The sequence below is a fragment of the Zootoca vivipara genome, chromosome 10, assembly GCF_965207765.1.
Source record: "Zootoca vivipara chromosome 10, rZooViv2.hap1.1, whole genome shotgun sequence".
NCBI classification, from domain to species: domain Eukaryota; kingdom Metazoa; phylum Chordata; class Lepidosauria; order Squamata; family Lacertidae; genus Zootoca; species Zootoca vivipara.
In genome coordinates, this window is record NC_142593.1 from 37207961 (window position 1) to 37228878 (window position 20918).

General features: G+C 39.9%; 1 protein-coding gene across 2 annotated transcripts; it reads left to right on the top strand.

The window, feature by feature from the left end:
• Positions 1-90: 90 nt before the first annotated feature.
• Positions 91-19637, top strand: TRIM23 (tripartite motif containing 23). Of its 2 annotated transcripts, none has more exons than XM_035100810.3 (11): positions 91-460; positions 3394-3556; positions 7050-7171; positions 7731-8009; positions 8596-8778; positions 10574-10789; positions 12125-12259; positions 14392-14521; positions 14614-14724; positions 15233-15357; positions 15736-19637. In XM_035100810.3, exons 1-11 carry the CDS (start codon positions 368-370, stop codon positions 15913-15915), a joined length of 1737 nt encoding a protein of 578 aa, XP_034956701.1. In that variant the 5' UTR covers positions 91-367; the 3' UTR covers positions 15916-19637. The 2 variants fall into 2 exon arrangements, with proteins under 2 accessions (XP_034956701.1, XP_088508810.1); XM_088652684.1 differs by having other exon boundaries at positions 134-216.
• The last annotated feature ends 1281 nt before the right edge of the window (positions 19638-20918 follow it).

The window sequence follows — 20918 nt, forward strand, 5'->3', positions numbered from 1 at the left end:
CGTCTCTCCATAGGCTTTCTTTTCCTGCCCCGTAGAAAAGGCGAGCTGTCAAAGTGATGCATTATGGGAGCTGTAGTCTTTTTTTTTTTTACGTCCCTCGTCGCCGCTATCATGGCGGCCAATGGCATAGTGGGGAACGGGGAGTGACAAGAAACGGGCATGCGCAATGCTTACAGACCGGGTATCGTTAAGATACGGGGAAAGCGACCTTGTTGTGTGTGTGTTTTTTGACGTTTGTACCGTCTTCTTTACCTACGGCTCTCTTTGGTGACGTAGGCGCGTAACCCCGCCCCGTCTCCAGGGGGACACTCCGCTGTGGGAGCGGCGAAGGCAGCTGCTTCTTGGTCTTTCTCCTTCCTTCTCCAAGATGGCCGCGCTGGGTATAAACAAGGTCGGGGCTAGTGCGGGGCTGGATGCCGGGAGCAGGCAGAGCCGGAGTCCGGCCGGGCCTGTGGTGAAGGTGAGCAGAGGGAGGCCGGGTGGGGCTTCCAAGCCGCCTTGGCGGAGCCGCCTCGTCGTTCGCTGTATTGGGTTGGGGGCGGGAGGGGAGAGGGGGAGCCCCCGCCCCCTTTGGTCTGTAGCGTCTTCATCTCCTGCAAGAGCCTTCACGCTTTGCGGGACGATTCTCTCCGGTTGTGCCCGAGTTGGGCAACCCTCGTGTGTATTTTCCCCGTCCCCCCTTCACATTACACACAGAGAGAGAGGTACACACACACACACACACACACACACACACACACACACACACACCGGTATGCTACGTTGTATGTTCCGTACTGTCTAAAGCAAGGGGATATCCAGAGCGATTTACCATGCGTGTCAGATAGGTTTGACAAATGAGGAGGTGGGACAAGGTAGGGGGAATCACATGTAGGGTTCCAGCTTTTTTTCTCCGGCAGGGTTCCAGCTTTTTGCATCTGTGCAGTAGGCGGTAATTAAGCAAGTGGAACATCTTAGGACATGAAGATGCAGCGGTGGCAAAGAAACAGAAAATGTAGGGTTGGGTGCAGCTAAGTTCTGCTCACAATAGACCCATCTAAATTAATGGACATTACAGGGGTACCTTGGGTTATGAACGCAATCGGTTCCGGGGTGCAAAAAGTCCGCAACCCGAGCAGTGGTTTTGTGCATATGCGCGTGCAGCGAAACCTGGAAGTAAACACTTCTGGGTCCGCTGTGTTCATATCACAAAAAAACGCAACCCGCAGTGGACGCAACATGAGGTTTGACTGTACTAACTTTGATTTCCATGGGTCTGCTTTGAGTAGAACTTTTAAGTTCTGCCCATCATAGAGTTATTGAAGGTATAAGGATTTTTTCCATTACAGTATAGATGGCAAGAATATAGAGGGGCAGAACAGATGAAGAGGTGAAACTGTTTGGGAACTGTGCAAACATTTGTTACAGAACAGGAAACATATTAAGTATCGTAAACAATATGGACGTTGTATTTTGATAGCCTTCTGTCTTATTTTGAAAATTTTGCAGGGGGTTGGACTAGATGGTCCTCGTGGTCCCTTCCAACTCTACAGTTCTATGATTCTATAGTTCTTTGATGCAAAAACGCATTATGTTCGTTCCACAAGAGTGTCTAGTGACCTTGGGTGGGTTATGATCATGAACATGAGAACCAGTTTGTGGCTATACTTCATTTGGATGTTCTGCCATACAGAAAAAATGTGCATAATGCAGATATAATTTTACCAGTTATCTTGAGTGATAGATACTTAATAATCCTGGTCCAAAATGTATGGTTTAACCCTAAGGGTCAGCCTGACACCTGAGTTCACAAAAGTTACAAACCCACACAAATGGGTTGTATTCCAGCTTGCCCACATATTATCTATGTTAGTTACAGTGATGGGTTTGAATTTGCTATTTTAATACATATATTTTAAATTATGAATTGTTATATTATTGATATACAGGTATACTTGTTTAATTTGTAATTTTTACATGCTATCTTATTAAAAGTTTCTTTTTAAAAAATTATTAAATAATAAATAAATTGAAATTTTTGCTGTGTGGAATAAAAAAATGTGATTTCTTCTAAAGACCTTCATAGGAAAATAGTTGTTACTTTCTTCAAAGTGCTATCTTAAGTTCAGTTACTTGAAACGTTCTCCCTCCTATGTAGAAGTACAACTATACCGAGACTAAGGCTGCAGTCCTGTACCTATACCTATACCCCTTACCTAGAAGTAAGCCCCAATTCACTCAGTAGGACAGATGCGTGTAGTAAGGTAGTCTAGGGCAGGCATCTCCAAACTTTGGCCCTCCAGATGTTTTGTACTACAAGACCCTACCTGCCTGTGGACTGCCTCGCCAGAGTGGTGCATTCTCTGGTTATCTCTCGCTTGGATTACTGCAATGCGCTCTATGTGGGGTTATCTTTGAAGGTGACCCGGAAACTACAACTAATCCAGAATGCGGATTCTTGAAAGAGGTCTTGAAAGACCTACATTGGCTCCCAGAACGTTTCCGAGCACAATTCAAAGTGTTGGTGCTGACCTTTAAAGCCCTAAATGGCCTCGGTCCAGTATACCTGAAGGAGCGTCTCCACCCCCATTGTTCTGCCCGGACACTGAGGTCCAGCGCCGAGGGCCATCTGGCGGTTACCTCACTGCGAGAAGCAAAGCTACAGGGAAGCAGGTAGAGGGCCTTCTCGGTAGTGGCACCCGCCCTGTGGAACACCCTCCCATCAGAGGTCAGAGAGATAAGCAACTACCTGACATTTAGAAAATACCTAAAGGCAGCCTTGTTTAGGGAAGTTTTTAATCTGTGATATTTGATGTATTTTAATGTTTGTTGGAAGTCGCCCAGAGTGGCAGGGGAAGCCCAGCCAGATGGGCGGGGTATAAATAATAAATTATTATTATTATATTATTATCATCCCTGACCACTGGTCCTGTTAGCTAAGGATCATGGGAGTTGTAGGCCAAAACACCTGGAGGGCCGCAGTTTGGGGATGCCTGATCTAGGGAATACAACATACCAACCAGTAAGGACTACAGTTTTTAGGATCCACTGATTATCTCGTAGTTCTTAGTATATAGAGCTAACCTGAATCTTAATCATAATGAGGTCTGACCTGAGAGACTGATGCGGCTGTCCTGATCCCCATCCATAGTAGCATCTGTTGGCTGCATCCAAATAGACATTGTTAACCACTTAGGAACATACGAAGCTGCCTCATACCAAGTCAGAATATTGGTCTAAGTAAGTACTGTTGATGCTGACTGACAGGCAGTGCCAGGACTTCCGGCATGAGTCCCAGGCCTACCTGGAGATACAAGGGATTGAACCTGGGACCTTTTTTGCCTGCTCTTTACCACTAACTTTAAGCTCTTCCCTAGTGCTTAAAAACTGAAAGTATTCCCTTGTAAATTACAGGTTCTGGAATGTGGAGTCTGTGAAGATGTATTTTCACTGCAAGGAGACAAAGTTCCCAGACTGCTTTTGTGTGGTCATACAGTCTGCCATGACTGTCTCACTCGACTTCCTCTCCATGGCAGAGCAGTTCGGTGTCCTTTTGATCGGCAGGTTACTGAGTTAGGTAAGCTTCTTAGAAATTGTTGAATTAAGAACATAAGAAAAGCCCTGCTGAGAAGACTAATGACCTATGTAGGTCCACCATCCTGTTCTCAAATTGACTAACCAGATGCCTATGGGAGGCCCACAAGGAGGACACCAGTACAGCAGCACTCTCCCCGCTTGTATTAATACACTACCTCTCACGCTGGAGGTAGCAGTCATTTCATATAGGTTCGCCAAATGGGCAGGTACAACAGACACACTTAAAATATATCTGCATAGCTTGAATATACTGAGGCAAACCGCCACTTAAAAAACAAAACACTGACATTGGTTGCAAGGCAATTCAGAAGTTCGACTTGTGCCCTTCAAAAGTTGCAGGAATGTGATGTGATGAAAAGAGCAGTGTGCACTATGAAAACGTATGGAAGATTTAATGTTTTAGGGGAAGGATAACCTCATTTGAAGCATAATAGATTACCCAGCCTATAGTGTATTGAACACATTGAAAGATACCTTAAAGTAAAACAAGTTTAGGATTTGCCTGTAAGAACATATACTTTTGAGAAGCCTTGGTGGTTATGCATGAAAGCAAAAGTCAAAATCCATTTTTTTCTGCATCAACAAGGGACTCTTCTAGAACTAACTGTAAAGATACATAGGCCAGCAGTCCTTCTAGCTCACTATTGTCAACCCTGACTAGGGTTTTGGACAGGGATATTTCCCTACCTAGAGATGCCATTGAATCTACCATTGAACTATAGCACTTTCCTGTAGCCCCCCGCTGCCAAGTGTGCAACATCATTCACTCGTAACTATTTCAACTTTTTATTTTATTAAATATGGGTGGTAGTCAACCAGTCATATTCAGAGTAGGCCCACTGAAATCTCTGGATTTAGTCATGACTAACTTAAGTCCATTGATTTCAGTGATTCTGCTCTGATATTACTTAGTTTGATACCAACCTATATTTCTAATCTTGCTCACATTATGGTAATATTGTAAACATTGCTTGTGAGGTTATCTCAGGACAGCTGTTTAGTGCTTAATGTCATAAGACAATAAAAATGGTAGCAAGGTCAGACAGGTTGAGTCAAGCAAGGTTGTGTTTATAAGGCAAAATAGTTTTATTATGTAGCATTAATTTGTATAATGCCATCTGTGTGCATGGAACCACAAGGAGCAGCATAAGAAAAAGACATGTCCCTGCCCTGAGGAGGTTACAGTCTAAATTTGAACAGTAGGCAGAGACAAGGGTTATAGTGCATAAATATGTATACTTAAGGATTTATTCTGGTTGTGCTGAGGGCTATGAAAAGGGGGTGGTGGTGATGAAGGATTTGAAGTAGGGGAGGGAGAAAAGTGCCATCAGGTAGGGGGCAACTGTGCAGAAAGAACTGAGCTGTTTTAAGAGGGCGGACATTTCCTTTTAAACACAAATACTAGCTTTGTTTGTACAGGCCATCTCAGATCCCTATTAAGTTAAGGTGCAGTGACCCAAAACAAAATCTTTGAAGACAGAAACACCCATCAAGGCATCATTAAATGTGCTCATTGAAACTGTGTGTGACTCAGCCTTCATAAGCCTTACTCCTTGTAGGATCTTATGATTAAGCTGAACAACCTGAATATGTTTGTGCCTCAGTCCTAGGGAGAAATCTGGGAAGAAATCTTTGCAACACTTCATTTTCTCTCGCCTGCTCACTGCTCAAATATTGAGGGATTGGGGGAAAGCAATTTGCTGCTTCCCCCCTTTCCTGTTTGTAGAACTTGTAGGAATTTCTTCCATGATTTCCTCAGTCTTCACTTTGCATCCACCCCTTTCCAAAGCATACACAGTTCAGTTATTTGATCTAGGATTTGACTTTCTGTGAATGGTTACACATTCCCATCAATAGCACTAAGGAACCTTCATCATGGAGGTGCATTAAATTGTTTTTTCACTTCTTGCCGATCGCTGTAAAGAGACTGCTAGTAACTTCTCTGAATTTTCCTCCTTTCGGTGGTGGGAGAGTTTGGAAAGGGGCTGAAAAGCTAAGCTATGGAAGAGAGAACAGCTTGGGCAGAACAGAAATGAAAACAAACACGAGACCCAGAATGTACGTGGTTAACACCAAATTAGCACCGCTAGTCAATCATCCTCCCTGCATCCCTTCCTGTACTTGTATGCCAGACAATCACAGCTATCCTTTTCGAGTTTTGTTCTGGTTTCTTGAGCAGGGGAACTCTTCTTAATGTCTGTTGCAGAAAGTGTGTGTTCTGGCTCTGATGTCCTCAGTCACTGATGAATCAAAGAGGAATGTTTGCCCATTTAGTGACTGGTGTACTGCAATCAATGGGCTCACTATTCACCCCATGATTGCCCACATAATGCAGTCTTGTTTCTGATCTGCAGGCTCCCTGCTATTCAAGCTTCATTTCTTTTCTAAGGAAAGGCTGCCAAAAGCTGTAGGTTTGTTGTTGTTGTTTAGAATGTTCCATAGATTTCATGAAATAGACATATCTATAAAATTCTGTTACCTGCACATATGGTATATATCAGGGGTCAGCGAACTTTTTCAGCAGGGGGCCAGTCCATTGTCCCTCAGACCTTGTGGGGGGCCGAACTATATTTTTTGGGGGGAAATGAACAAATTCCTATGCCCCACAAATAACCCAGAGATGCATTTTATATAAAAGGACACATTCTACTCATGTAAAAACATGCTGATTCCTGGCCCGTCCGCGGGCCGGATTTAGAAGGCTATTGGGCCGCATCCGGCCCCCGGGCCTTAGTTTGGGGACCCCTGGTATATATCAAGTAAATATTTTTTTTTTTAGTGAGGAACCTGGCAGGTAACACTCTGGATAGTTCCTGCATTAGCTGAAGTAAATTTGAGCAGGCTTAATCAAAATCACAATTTGTTTTGAAGTACTGTACTGGAATTCATCCATGAAAATATATATGTGTGAAAAGGTAAAAAACCCAGCTTTCCATGAAGTATTTATCCTAACCTCTAACAACATTTGGGTTGGTTAATTAAAAATCGAAGCCAGCAGGGATAGAAGCAATTTGTACTGGGTCAGTACAAATTCGGTAGCACTAACATATTTAAAGGTTTGCTGTTAAAAATGAATATCACAATTCAGCCCAAGACCAGCATTTTGTACCCTATTGAGTTTCAGTGTGTCCCATTAAAATGAATAAGCCCTAAGTTATTAACTTTAGACTACACACAAAGGCTTCAGACCAAAGATCGATGAGTGAAAGGAAAAATATATTAGTGCTAATCTATGAAGTCTTCTGAAAGTTAGCAGAAAACTTCTCACACTGATGTTCCACAACCAAACATGGGGTTACAGTAGAAGTATGGTGAATAAGGAAGATCCAGCATATACCATAGTTTATAAAATCTAATGGGACCATAAGATCTTGAGAGAGAGCTTGTTCAAACTGAAAAACTTCTCTGGCTATGGAATCACTTTTCAAAAGAATATTGTTTTTGCTGACTTGATTTTTTCCCCTCCAAAACAGGAGATTCTGGTGTCTGGGGTTTGAAAAAAAACTTTGCTTTGTTGGAACTCCTGGAACGACTTCAAAATGGGCTTGGTGGTCAGTGTGGGACAACTGAAGAAGCCATTGGCCTCTCTGGAGAGGTAGTAGTAATCAACTTTGTATTTCATTAAGTGTAACTTTCAGAGTAGTGTTCCCAATCACTTTTTTATATTTCAGTTTGATTGTCCTTTTCAGATGTCATGGATAAATGTTTGATTTTAATTCAGTTGTTTCACCAATATACTGTAAATGATTGCAACATTGCTACATTAACAACTAAAAGATCTGGAGCTAAATTACATGTTCGAGTGGTATAGATTCTCCTGGCCTATATAATTTTAGATTTCTACCTGCACTGTCAAGTAACGGCTGTTCCACTTGATATTTTTGACTATATAGTTATTTCTAGAAAGCGTATGCAGGTATCTATAAAAATTTGTTTCATCAATTGGGCGATGATTGGGCAAGTGTTGGGATTTTGATTTGTAGCCATAATAAGCTTTCAGCACTTTTATTCACCAAGTGGTTTGAAAAGATTTTACTGATTTAATTGTGTGCATTTTAGTATGTTTTTACAATGCCCTGGAATCTAATATTGAAAACATTTTTATGCGACCAGTCACCATGAGTAAATAATGTTCTAGTTTTTCTTTTTGTTAGTGCATTGTCCGGTGTGATGAAGATGAAACGCATCTTGCTTCAGTATACTGCACTGTTTGTGCCACTCACCTGTGTGCAGAGTGTTCCCAACTCACACATTCCACGAAGACACTTGCAAAACACAGACGTGTGCCCCTTGCTGATAAACCTCATGAGAAGACCATGTGCTCTCAGCACCAAGTGCATGCTATTGAATTTGTGTGCCTGGAAGAAGGATGTCAAGCCAGTCCTCTCATGTGTTGTGTCTGCAAAGAATATGGAAAGCATCAGGGTCATAAAGTAGGTTATGTCAATTCTTTATTGTCCAGCTATGTCATTGTTAATATGTGACTGAAAAGGAGAATTTGTGTTGGTTTTTTTGCCCACTTGACAAATCATCAGAATATATTTTGTTCCCTCTCCTATTCTTTACATGACTTATTTAATCAATTTAATAAAGGCAATGTTCCAGGGTATCATTAAGCTATCACTAAAGCTGCTTTCTTGCTGTCACTTAGTAGGGCTGCTAGACAATTTTGTGTTCGCAGATTGATGTATAATACTGTCCATCTAATGCTTATATTTAATTTTCTATCTCTTTTGAAACATAACTAGTCTTTACATACTTCTTGTTAAATAATAATAAAGTTTAAATGTTTTAAATCTTACTATGATAAATTAAAGATCACTGCTTTGAAAGATGATCTATGCAAAGGAGCATGCAAAGACTAGTTACCTTGTGTGCCCACATTTCTGCACTAAGCACCAGAGGCAGAATGTCCAAAGTTTTGCTCTCTTTTCTCTCATACCGTGTGGGGGCAGAATTTGTAGATGGGAAAAACTTGGAAATGGGTGTTCAGATTTACTTTTGATGCTTTCCCCTTAGCACAGTGTTTTGGAACCAGAAGCAAACCAGATCCGTGCTTCCATTTTAGACATGGCTCACTGTATAAGAACTTTCACAGAAGAAATATCAGATTATTCTCGGAAACTAGTTGGAATAGTTCAGCAAATAGAAGGAGGAGAACAGATAATTGAAGATGGAATTGGAATGGCTCATACAGAACATGTAAGCAATCTTGTCGTTTCCTCAACCTCCACATAATCTTTATTATAACTGTTAATATCTCCCCACCCCTTTACACTTTTTTAATGAAGCCGTATGCCACGTTATCCAGTATTAGCATGACCTACAAAAGCTTTTTCAAGGCCACTTATCAAAAATAAGTTGGTATGTGCAAGGGTAGAGGACCTTCTGGAAGGAGAAGATAGAGCCAAGAAGTCTATACTGTTAACTCACCAGTGGTAATGGACTATTTTGCAAAGCTGTTTTTCAGAAGAAAGCAGCCATGAAGAAGCAGAAATGATTGATTTTAGAATAATTATAGAGATGATAATGAAAAATACAGCTAGGATACAAAGTGCATGCTTAGGTACTTAGACTTACCTAGTAGGGTTTTTATTTACTGTACTGCCATATCACTAAATGATTTGGAAAGTTTTTCATTTTCAAAAATGGCTTACTATGTAGCGTGGCAGGTAGCTACTTGTGAAATACAAACCTGACATTTCCTGGACACGTGGATCTTAGGTTTGTGTTTTTTTGGATTCCAGTCTGTGTTTCAATTTCTTTTCAGAATCTCCTAATACTGTTCCTAGGTGATTTGACTAGGACACCAACCTTAGTATTATGCAGAAATAGCAGTGTTGATTATATAAGGTTTTCTGTGGAAACGTCATGAATTAGATTAGCCTGATCCAGGGCCGGCTCAAGGTAGAGTCCCGGGGGCGCGGGGCGCCAGGGTGCCGGGCCAGTAGGCAGGGCGCTGCGCGGCAAAGCTGCGCGGAAGCCATGCTGCGCCCTGCAAGGGCGGGCACGCCAGAGCAATCTCTGCCCCTCAGCGCCAGGGTGCGCGACCTGCTCGAGACTGCCCTGGCCTGATCACCAACAGATGATTTGAATGAAGATACATATTAGAATATACCTGGTACTTTTGTTACACTTTGCTTTAGATGTAGTGATTTGTGTGTGGTACATAATTCTGTATTCTAGAGCTACAATTTTGGCCCTCAGTTACTCCTAATTTGTGATTTTCACTTCTAAAAGCAATGAGTTAATAGGTTTACAGTCTTTTGCTAAGGCACTTGGCAAAAGTTTATTCAAAGGATAGATACTACTGGGAAAGTGGAAGGACCATACTGTTAAGAGTAGTTCTAACAGTGAGCTGTTAATATACAGTATATTATGGAGTACTGTGCCTCTTCTAGCTGGGTTGATTCAGAATAGGGAGTCAGCACTTCCAACTCATGGGAGAGCCAACAGAGATCATGAGATTTGAAAACATAAAATATTTTGGCAATACTTTAACATTCATTTTTTAAAATATTTTATTAATTTTCCAAAACCAACAAAAAATAAAAACAATACATATTCAAACATTAAAAAAGAGTTGACTTCCCCTATTCCCTTCCCTGGTTCCATAGTTTATCATCATAGTGCATGTCCATTTTAAATTATAAAATTATTAAAATTACTTATTGTCCAGTCTATGCCTTTACAAGTATTTTTAAAATCCTGCTAATGTACATGCTTCTGTATATATGCAATAAAGTCCTTCCAATCTTCTTGCACTCCTTTAACATTCAAAACACACTGACATTATTCTTCTAGCTTTCCTCACAATAATGGAGGCTGGTAACATTTTAAAAATGAACACTAATTTCTCCAGAGATATGTCTTATGTTAAGCAGTCTACTGGAAATTTGTGTGCCAGCCCATTGCAATGGAGAAGGATATTAAAGCTCTGTCTTAAAGAGGTCTGCAACAACGTAATGCCTGTCTCCTTGATTTCATAACCACCCAGGTTCCAGGTACTGCAGAGAATGCTCGTTCATGTGTACGAGCCTATTTTTCTGATCTTCATGAAACCCTCTGCCGCCAAGAAGAAATGGCACTTAGTGTGGTTGATGCCCATGTGCGGGAGAAATTGATCTGGCTTAGGCAACAGCAAGAAGATATGACTATTCTGTTGTCCCAGGTTTCAACAGCTTGCCTTCACTGTGAAAAGACACTGCAGCAGGTGAAGTATCCATAAAGTGCCCCCCCCCCCCTCTCTCTCTCTCTCTCTCTCTCTCTCTCTCTCTCTCTCTCTCTCTCTATATATATATATATATATATAAGATTGCTGACTCAGGTTGACAATGTCAGGTGGTTTATAAATAATAATTGTTTGGAAAATACTGTGTTAGGGATTTGCTTTGATTGGGTTAATTGTATGTGTAAGCTTAGTTATTCTAAAATTCTGCTTCTACAAATGGTGAATTGGGACACACCAGTGCATAGCTTTCAAGTTCTCCCTTTTTTTTAAGGGAAATTCCCTTATGCTGAATAGGCTTCCTCACGAGAAAAGGGAAAACTTGACAGCTATGCACCAGTGGTTTGTAAAAGTTTATCTGTACGGTGAGTCCCTTGTGGGAGGGAGAAGTATTGGATAACAAAAGGATAACAAAAGGGGGGGAGATGGGAGGCAAAAGTGCTGTAGCATCTGAGTCAAAGGATAGGTTTGAAATATAAAAGTTTAACGTAGTTGGTGATGCCTTTTTCCAGTGAAACGTTTGGGAGCCACACTTCGGAGAAGTAGCTAGTTGAATAGAAATTTATGTAGAAACCTATTAGGCTTGGCTTTGAGAGACAAAATACTGTAGGGGCAATGTTCTTACATAGTCACTTGAGCATTTAAAATAAATTCCTTCAGTAGCACCTTAAAGACCAACTAAGTTTATATTTTGGTATGAGCTTTCGTGTGTATGCACACTTCTTCAGATTCTGAAGAAGTGTGCATGCACACGAAAGCTCATACCAAAATATAAACTTAGTTGGTCTTTAAGGTGCTACTGAAGGAATTTTCTTATTTTGCTTCGACTCAGACCAACACGGCTACCTACCTGTATTTAAAATAAAGGTATTCAGCTGCCTCTCGTGCACCAAACAAAATAAAACAAGAAAAGGAGCAATCGTGTGTGTTGATAGTAGCACCCATTTTTAATCCTAACTAGATTCTTTTTCCATTTAAGTCTTTATATTTGCCAGTGTTGTTTCAATTGAATAAAACAGTAGCTTTCTTGTCTTGGTTGCTGTGTAGTGTTACTGTGTTTTCCTTAAGACAAACAGAAGCTTCTTTGAACAGCCTACATTCCTGTCTTCCGTTTCTCCATTGTTGATGTATCATGAAACAATTTATTTCAGTTACAGTACAGTTTTAAATCTGCTTGAGTTAAAGTTCAATTTTATATTTAGTAGAAAATGTAACTTTTTTTTTTTGGTAGACGTAACTTCTTGTTCAACTGGATTTTGAGAAGGAAAACACATAGGTGGTACTGCATTCATTGTATTAAATTTAGCTTCCTTTTTAAAGGATGACTGCAGAGTTGTCTTGGCCAAACAAGAAATTACAAGGCTTCTAGAAACACTACAAAAACAACAACAACAGTTTACCGAGCTTGCAGACCATATACAACTTGATGCTAGCATTCCAGTTACTTTTACAAAGGTACAGTTTTCTCATGTTTTGGTTGCTTCAAGACTGATCATGAATCCAGAGAGAAGTAAGAACTCTGTCCTCTTTCTTCCTCCCTCTTCTCCTCTGCCCCCCCCCAAGTACAGCCAGCTGGCTTTTGAAACTCCCCAAATTACAAGTAATTTGGAACATTGGTACAATCATGTCTTGGATATATATACGGTACATTTTTTAAAAAAGATAGACCTGAAGACTAGGGTGACTGTGTAGGAATGTTTTTCTTTTGTTTAACATCCTATAAATCATGGTGGCTGTTGCCCTAATTCAAAGTGTTTGGTTAAAATACAGGTGAAACTCGGAAAATTATAGTCGAAAAGTGATTTATTTCAGTAATGCAACTTATTATTATTTTCTTTTTCTTTTAATTTTTACAAATGCTTTCCTTTGGAAATTCCGAATAGTTACAATAATACAAAAATAAACAAAAATAAACATTTCATTAATTACATTCCATTTATAATTGACCCGCCTAACGACAAGAAATTACAATTACAACAAATAAAGGCTTGACATATCTTGCTTTGCATGTCATGCATCTAACTCATATATTGGTTTCACCTTTTAAGTTGCATTATTAAGTGCATGGACCACTTATAAATGCCATCTCCAACTCCTCGAAAGATTCCATCAACGGTGTCTCTGAAAATGTTTACACATCACTTGGGAAGAGAGGCGAACTATTATCAGTGTACTGGAAGAAGCAAAGATCACCAGTGTTGAAGCAATGATTCTTCAACATCAACTTCATTGGACTGGTCATGTTGTGCGGATGCCTGATGATCGTCTTCCAAAGCAACAACTCTGTTCCGAACTTAAAAATGGAAAGCGTAATGCGGGTGGTCAACAAAAGAGGTTTAAGACTGTCTCAAGGCAAATTTTAAAAAATGTAGTATAAACACTGACAACTGGGAAACACTAGCCTGCGAGCGCTCCAGTTGAAGAACAGCCTTTACCAAAGGTGTCATGGGCTTTGAAGACACTCAATCTCAGGACGCAAGGGAGAAACGTGCTAAGAGGAAGACATGCTTGGCAAATCCACACCGTGATCAACTCCCACCTGGAAACCAATACCCCCACTGTGGAAGGACGTGTGGATCCAGAATTGGCCTCCATAGTCACTTACAGACCCATTGTTAAAATCGTGTTTATGGAAGACAATCTTACTCAGCTATGAGTGATCGCCAAAGAAGACTGAAAGAAATGCACTTTTCGACGATATTCTAATTTTCCGAGTTTCACCTGTAGTATCTGCTAATGAAATGACTTTGCACCTTTTCAATTGTGCATGTTTTGTTTAGTAAAACATATTACCTTGCAGATTGTCGAGCTAAAATTGTAACCATTCCGGTCACAAAACTTTTAGTATCCTCAGTAAAAAAACTTACCAATGAGAGAAATTAATCATTTGGGGTAATATCCAGCATCATGCAAATAGTCATCAGCTCACACAATGTGGCTTGCCCTCCCCAAGCGCTGGATGTGCTACTTGGTTTATTTTCTTTTGAATATTTTATATTGTTATTTGCAAATCATTTAGATCTTCTTGGTTAAGTGAAATCTAACACTTGTTCAAAAAATAAATAAAAGTGTTGGCTTTCTACTTATCCTTGGCTCACCCACAGAACTGGCATCCTTTAAGATGAAACTTACATATAATAAATGAGACACAGTGTCAGAAATTCAAAGCACTCCATGTGTCCACCCAAATACACCTGCACAGGAAGTGATCAATTTCTTCTGACTACTGCTCCTCGCTCTGCAATGGAAACTCCTGACATTGGGTGGTATTCAGCTAAATTTTACGCAGAGGAAACCCTCTGAAATTAATTAACATGACTAAATAATTTAAGTAGGTCCACTCTGAGGAAAATACAGTTGATATATATCAATACATATAAATTCATATACCCCTACGAATCAGAGCGCGAGTTTCTTCCATTATGACATTTAATCATCTTTGCAGTTCACGAAACTTAAAACACTGTTAACAAGCAAGAAACTTACATGATACATTACATTAGGATTTTCCTTTCCCACAGCACCTTGAGCTAATAAAAATTCTTTTTGCAGGATGTTCCTCTCAATATCTTTTTTCTTGGCTGTAGGACAACAGGGTACACATTGGGCCAAAAATGGAGATTCGTGTTGTAACTCTGGGTTTAGATGGAGCTGGCAAGACAACCATTTTATTTAAGCTGAAGCAGGATGAATTCATGCAACCTATTCCAACAATAGGCAAGTAACATTGATTTCGGAACCAGTGGAATATATATAAATCCTTTGTCAGAAGTGTGGTTAAAAGGCCTTTCCTTTCCATCCTCCTTTAGGTTTTAATGTTGAAACTGTAGAATATAAAAATCTGAAGTTCACTATTTGGGATGTAGGAGGTAAACACAAGCTGAGGCCTTTGTGGAAACATTATTACCTCAATACACAAGGTAAGAGTGCCATATTTCATATTTTGACTCATTGAAATACACAGTGAATAATTATGCCTATTAAAAGTAAGAACGGGAATGTTTCCTAGGTTTATTGTCAAATGCTGTAATTCTAAACACATCCGTTTGAAAGTAAATTCCATGGAGATCAATGGGTATTGTGTTTCAGGGTACAACAATTCAGGGGTCTGACTGCTAGATGACATTTTAATTTCTTCAGTTTTGGTCTCTGTGATGAGTGACTTGCATTTACTTTCAGATTTGATCTTTGGCTTTGCTTCAGGCTGATACAGTTTAGAAAGTTGTACAGTGCAGTTTATTTTAGTAAAGAAAATGTTCAGTTGCTAGTTTGTAGTACGTAAACAATTTATGGAAAATATGTATAGACTTCAGATGTAGAATCTAGGGCTGGACTGGAGTCTTTCCCCTATTTCCTAATTTATAATATCTGCACGTGGAATGAAAATGTGTAGCAAAATGTAGCTGCATAATTGTTCTCTTCCTGTAGCGGTGGTGTTTGTTATTGATAGCAGCCACAGAGACAGGGTCAGCGAAGCACACAGTGAACTTGCCAAACTGTTAACAGAAAAAGAGTTGCGAGATGCTTTGCTGCTCATCTTTGCCAATAAGCAGGTATTGTGGTCCTTTTTTTCAGTTTTCTCGTTTGTCTCAATTTAACTTCATTTTGCTAGTGTAAAGTAAGTATGGAAACAAAATTTAAAAGGCTATATTAATTGTAATGTTTCCTCTGATAAACTGTTAATTTAGCTAAAAATAAATAAAAATCCCAACCTTCTTAAGTCTGTTTTGGGGTCTTCTATTAATTTCCAAAATCTTGCAGATAGAGTTCTAGCCACGTTTCTTAAAAACATAATTGGTACTTAAATATATTTAACAAAATTCTGTAGGTTTTGGCACTGATTTTAATTTTCAATCTGCTGCATTCATAAGTAAGATTACGAATTCTTAAGTTAATGTCTATACATTTAAGTATATGGTTATTGTTTACAGGATGTGGCAGGGGCACTTTCCGTAGAAGAAGTCACAGAATTGCTGAGCCTGCACAAACTCTGCTGTGGTCGGAGCTGGTTCATTCAAGGGTGTGATGCCCGAAGTGGCATGGGACTGTATGAAGGACTGGATTGGCTCTCGAGACATCTGGTAGCTGCAGGTGTACTCGATGTCGCTTAAGATCCTCTTGAGAAGCATTAAGCTTGAAGATCACTTAATTTATTTGTGTGACTTGAGATGGTCAAACACGAACTTTTCATCTAAGGCTATGTATTCTAAAGAAAATAACTAACATTTTTGCTGGAATGCTTATTGGAGTGTGGTACAGTGAGTGTGTAATTCCTGTAAATTATGGTAATTCAATAGTGACGTGATGGATTTGCAAGAAAGGTGCCTTGGTGTTTTTTTTTTTAAGAAATGAAATTTGAAAGGTCTTACACTTCCCTATTAAGCAACTAATTTATCTTTTCACAAGTACTTTAGGAACTTAGCATTTATATGACCTTGCTCCTTTCAGAGCTGGCCTTGCTGCATTCACTTTTCTCAGATCTCACTTGGGCACAAAGGCAAACACAAACCTTGATAGAAAAAAAAAAGAAGTAGACATGGTGCCGGGATGGGCATAGAGCCTATGTACGTGTAGATGTGTGTGCATTTCGTCTGGGTACCTTGTGTAGCTTGCATATGTGAGAGTGTGGAATGGCCATACCTACCAGTGGCAAGTGGTCCTTGGAGTTGGTGAATGCTGCCATCAGGCCAAAAGACCTTTGCCATCCTTACTCTATAGCTCCAAATATTTTTTCCCCCTCTCGGAAGCTACTGCAACCAAACTCCTTCAAAGTTTCATTGCCGTTTTCCTCCTTCATCTTCCATTTTAGAGGAAAAAACACCACCTTGCGGAAGGATTGGCAGTAAAATGGATGCTGGAGTTTCTCATGCAGGGTGAAACTCTTGGGCCTGGGTTAATGGCCGGTGAGGTCTCCAGCTATCCAAGTGTAGACCTAAATGTGCCCTGGTTAAAATCTCCTCTCAGTTGTATTTGTTTGTCTGAGGCTGCAAGTGGAAGTTGCCTAAATATACAGTTTTAATGACTTTTTTGAGGAAATTTTATTTTAATCAGCTTCTTAAAATCCTCCTTTCCCTCCTTCATCTGAATTCCATATGTACATTGTGCCATGCAGGCAGCTTCTGATCTGGTGGTACATGATTACATACCCCTCTTTCCATAAGTTCAGTAATGGTTTATTTTCAGTTCTTGATGGGAAATCATGTACAGTTTTGGAAAGCTGAAGTACCTTTCTTGCAACTCCCTATATAAGAAACATTGAAGCACAATTACACTGTCACAGTGGCTGCACTTTTACTCATATCTGGGGTAAGCTTTGCCTTCAAAACTTCTTTTCGGCTACAATTCTATGGTGGATAGGCTTGTATATATATTTTCTAATGCCAGAGGATCTGTGAATGGGGAAGGCTCTGTAACAAGGATCTGTAGCAGTTTATCTCATTAGCCTTAATCAGTTCATCACTTGGTTAGCTGCTTGAGCACATTGTGTTTTGCAGGTCAGTGAAATATTTAACTCAATTACATGAAGACACCAGTTGTTAGCATTTGGATTCATCCTTTTGGACATTCAGTGCATTGAGGAAAGAGGATGTGCATCTTTGACAGGACACTCAAGTTACAGGACCCAAGTTCTGTAACATACATCTGGATAACCACCTGCAAATATACCAATGGAGGAATTGAGTGCAGCTGTGTGAGGACGTTCCCTGTATCTTATACCATGTATGTGCTTGAGTAAAAGTTCAGAGTTCAAATGCCGATTCCATGCTGCTGTAGTCACTAGTCCCCAGGTTGCAGCAGGCAGGGCTGAGGCAGGCAAATTTGACTACTGGTACTGGCCTAAACAAGATAGTTCTGTTTTTTAAATCCAAATTCTCTCCCCAAGCAACATAGGAATTAAACATCACACACTTCTAATTGTGCTCTCAGCACGAGAATTTCTGCTTGCCAGACAAAATTATCCTCCCTCTCCTTCCTATGGACTGTTCCAGGGATTTACCAACCCTCCAGAGCAGATTTGGGAAAGGAGGGGGAGAGCTGCATTGCATTAGCAGGAGTCCTAGTGCTGGCTTCCATTGACAAGTTGGGTTAGTTGAATCTGGCCTGTAATGTTCCTTTCAGAAACTCTTTGAGTAGACTGTTTTCCCTATGTTGGTTTTAGATAAGACAACTAATATTAGATAATTATAACTACTAATTAGATAATCCTTTGGGGTAGCAGTATATCAGCTTACCCAGAGCAGCACCTCATGGTTCCACGTGCAACATGTGTTTACTTCAAATAGAGATCTGTTCAAAACGTTAATGCTGAAATGGTTGAACATGTTGCTTTTTGTAAGCAGTCGTACACATTGAGGGATGCAGCGCAAGACCATACATAAGTTTTTTTTTGGGGGGGGTGGAAGATTTAAGTTACACTGTGTCCATTGAGGCTTTTTCTGTGTAACTGAGCGTAGGACTGCAGTATTAACTACCTTTCCAACCTTTCTGATGAAATGTTCCTGGTAAGCTGATCTAGAAAAATGTTACTAAGGGGTCTCAAATTCTTTACAAATATAAGTCTCCAAAGTGTCTGAATACCTTGAAAGCTTCATGCAGTGTTCAGTTAGGAAGGAATATTGCATAGAGTAGGCTGCCACAAATTCTACGTCTGATTTTAAGCATGAGAATTCTGCTACTTAGCTGAGATACAGTTCTTGTCATGATGCAGTTCCTTTCTTTTCTGGCTCTTCTAGATGAAGCAGATACTCACAACCACTCTCACTTTAACTAAAATCCTGTTTGCTGAATCCTGCTTAGTTACAGCAAGTGGCTATCACTGCCCATACAAGAGACCTTTACCCTCAAGGAACTTTCCTCTGCCTCAATGAATAACCTCTTCACAGCATACCACAAAGCTAGACTTGACGCTTTTATGTGCAAGGCCTAGCTGTGTGTGTTTGAAATAATTTGGAGACTTTTGACTGCATTTCAGTGAGGCCAGGCTTTCACTTATTTATACCCTCTTTTATTCTTCAACACTATTCAAATGCATGACAACACGTGATAATGCAGCGGTTGGGAAGGGTAAATGTGAATTGTTCTTCTGTGGCTTTAATAGCTGTAACGTTATTGTTCTGGGCTCTCCTTGTAAAACACTCGAGATGTTTTAGGACATTGGATAAATACTTGTTTTTCAAAAACCTGTTTGTTCCTGTCAAGCTCTACTATAAATTTAGTGGGCTTGCATTAAAAGTATTGAAATCCACTTAAGTGACTGTGAAAATAAGTGTTGCATTTGTTTGAATTCAAACAATTACCAGATAAAATTTTAGCAGCTTGTTTGTACTGTATATAACAATTTCAGCTATAAACTTAAGCTTGTTTCATATGATGTTGAGCTTCAACACAGTTTAGTATACTGATATGTGCTTGTTTTTAAGAAGTGTTTCAACTCCAAGGAGATTTTTAAAGGTTAGCATAAAAGCTGTATTAAGAACAGGCACTGTTTGTAAAACAATTGGGTCATAGTCTAGTTTTAACTGTGAAACTAAAATGCAACATTCAGTGACAATAAAGAGGTGTATATTAACGTATTGCTTTAAAAAATAACGTATTAACGTATAGAGCTTCATTCCTTGACATACTCTAGCTTTTAACTGTATGTAATGAATTCTTTTCTAATTGTGGATTGGGAGTGAATGGAAATATTGAGACGGGTTATAGCACCAAGAATTCCATGTTCTGGGGCTACATGAGGTATAAAATAGCTCATGAAACAATGTTGGATTAAAAAAAATTGATGGTGTGATTTCAAAATGGCCCTGGACTCCTAACAATAAAAATTCTCTAACCAGCTGGTGGAATGTGTCGTCTTTCTGAGGTAGATTTTTGCTGCTTAATTTCTCCCCCCCCCCCAATTCAATTTTTTTTTAATGGTCAACCAACAAAGTGAATAATGAGTGAATGTGTCTGGATGTTGGATGGTTTATATTTTTAAGTGGGAATGGGAGGTTTCAAATGAATGCTAATTGTCTCCTGCCATTCTTTATAGATGTCAGCTCGCATAAGAATGTGGTCAAAACAAATGGCACATGTGTGCATGTTTAGAGGTTGACCTCACTTAGTCTTGGGGCACAAAATGAAGGTGATGAGTGAAGGGAAACTGGCTGATATGCATGGATAGCCTGCAGTCTGAAGCTAGCAGATAAAATTGAAACCAGGAGCCAGTGGAGGTGCCTAGGTAATGCTGGCAAATGACAGCCACCCCACTCACTGTTCTCATATGTCTTCCTTCCAGGGATTACTGAAGCAAGGTTTTCTTGAGACAACCCCTGAAAGCAATGAAGAAGAGTACAGGGCTTAAGTAAAGTGGGATGGTTCTCATCCTCCCTCCCCTCTCTGGGTTTCTCTTCTGCTCTTCCTCAACGCAGCTAAGATATTTAGCATCACTTGCTCTTCTTCCAAGCCAAGCACTTCTAAGAAACTGCAAGTTGCGGGAACCACTTCCTCATTAGTGCCATCTAGTGCCGAGAGAGAAATTGTTCCTCCTGCCCCGTGCCATCCCCCAAGTTCTTTAATGAACCCACCCTGAGCCGCACTGAAGCAACAGTTTTGCTTTTCTCCTGCAGACAGACTGCAGGGATTCCACCCCATGAAGGAGGGAAACGGATGGATGGAAGTAGGCAATTATCTGGCAGTGGTATGCCAAAAAGTGTTGCAAGGTTATGCACCTTTGCTGCCTCCCAAATAGGAACGTACACACCCTGCAACCATCTGCCAGGGGGAAAAGGTGAACTTTTCCCAATCTTGCTCAAATTTCAAGAACAATGGATTAAGAAAGGGACAAATCACTATAATCCTTTTATAACAAATTCCACTCAAAACCTAAAGAATACCTATTTAGTATTAGCAATTATTAGCGGATCAAATTATCACTTGTGTGCTATTTAGTGTAAAGAGATTTTTATTGTCAAGAATGCACAGTAATATGATTATGGTTACATGTTGTATTTGCAATTAAATATATTTAAAACCCTAAAAAACCTTTTTTCCCCATTCTATTTTGTGGGTAATGAGTTGGAAGACACAAATATATTTCAGTGCTGGAATAGAGCTGCTTGCAATGCTGCAGCAT

Bases quoted from the DNA above. Each gene is read 5' to 3' on its own strand.
- TRIM23 (XM_035100810.3), top strand. From the start codon at position 368: ATGGCCGCGCTGGGTATAAACAAGGTCGGGGCTAGTGCGGGGCTGGAT. The intron at 7,172-7,730 runs GTAGTAGTAATC...TCTTTTTGTTAG, and splicing joins CCATTGGCCTCTCTGGAGAG to TGCATTGTCCGGTGTGATGA. The intron at 10,790-12,124 runs GTGAAGTATCCA...TCCTTTTTAAAG, and splicing joins GTGAAAAGACACTGCAGCAG to GATGACTGCAGAGTTGTCTT.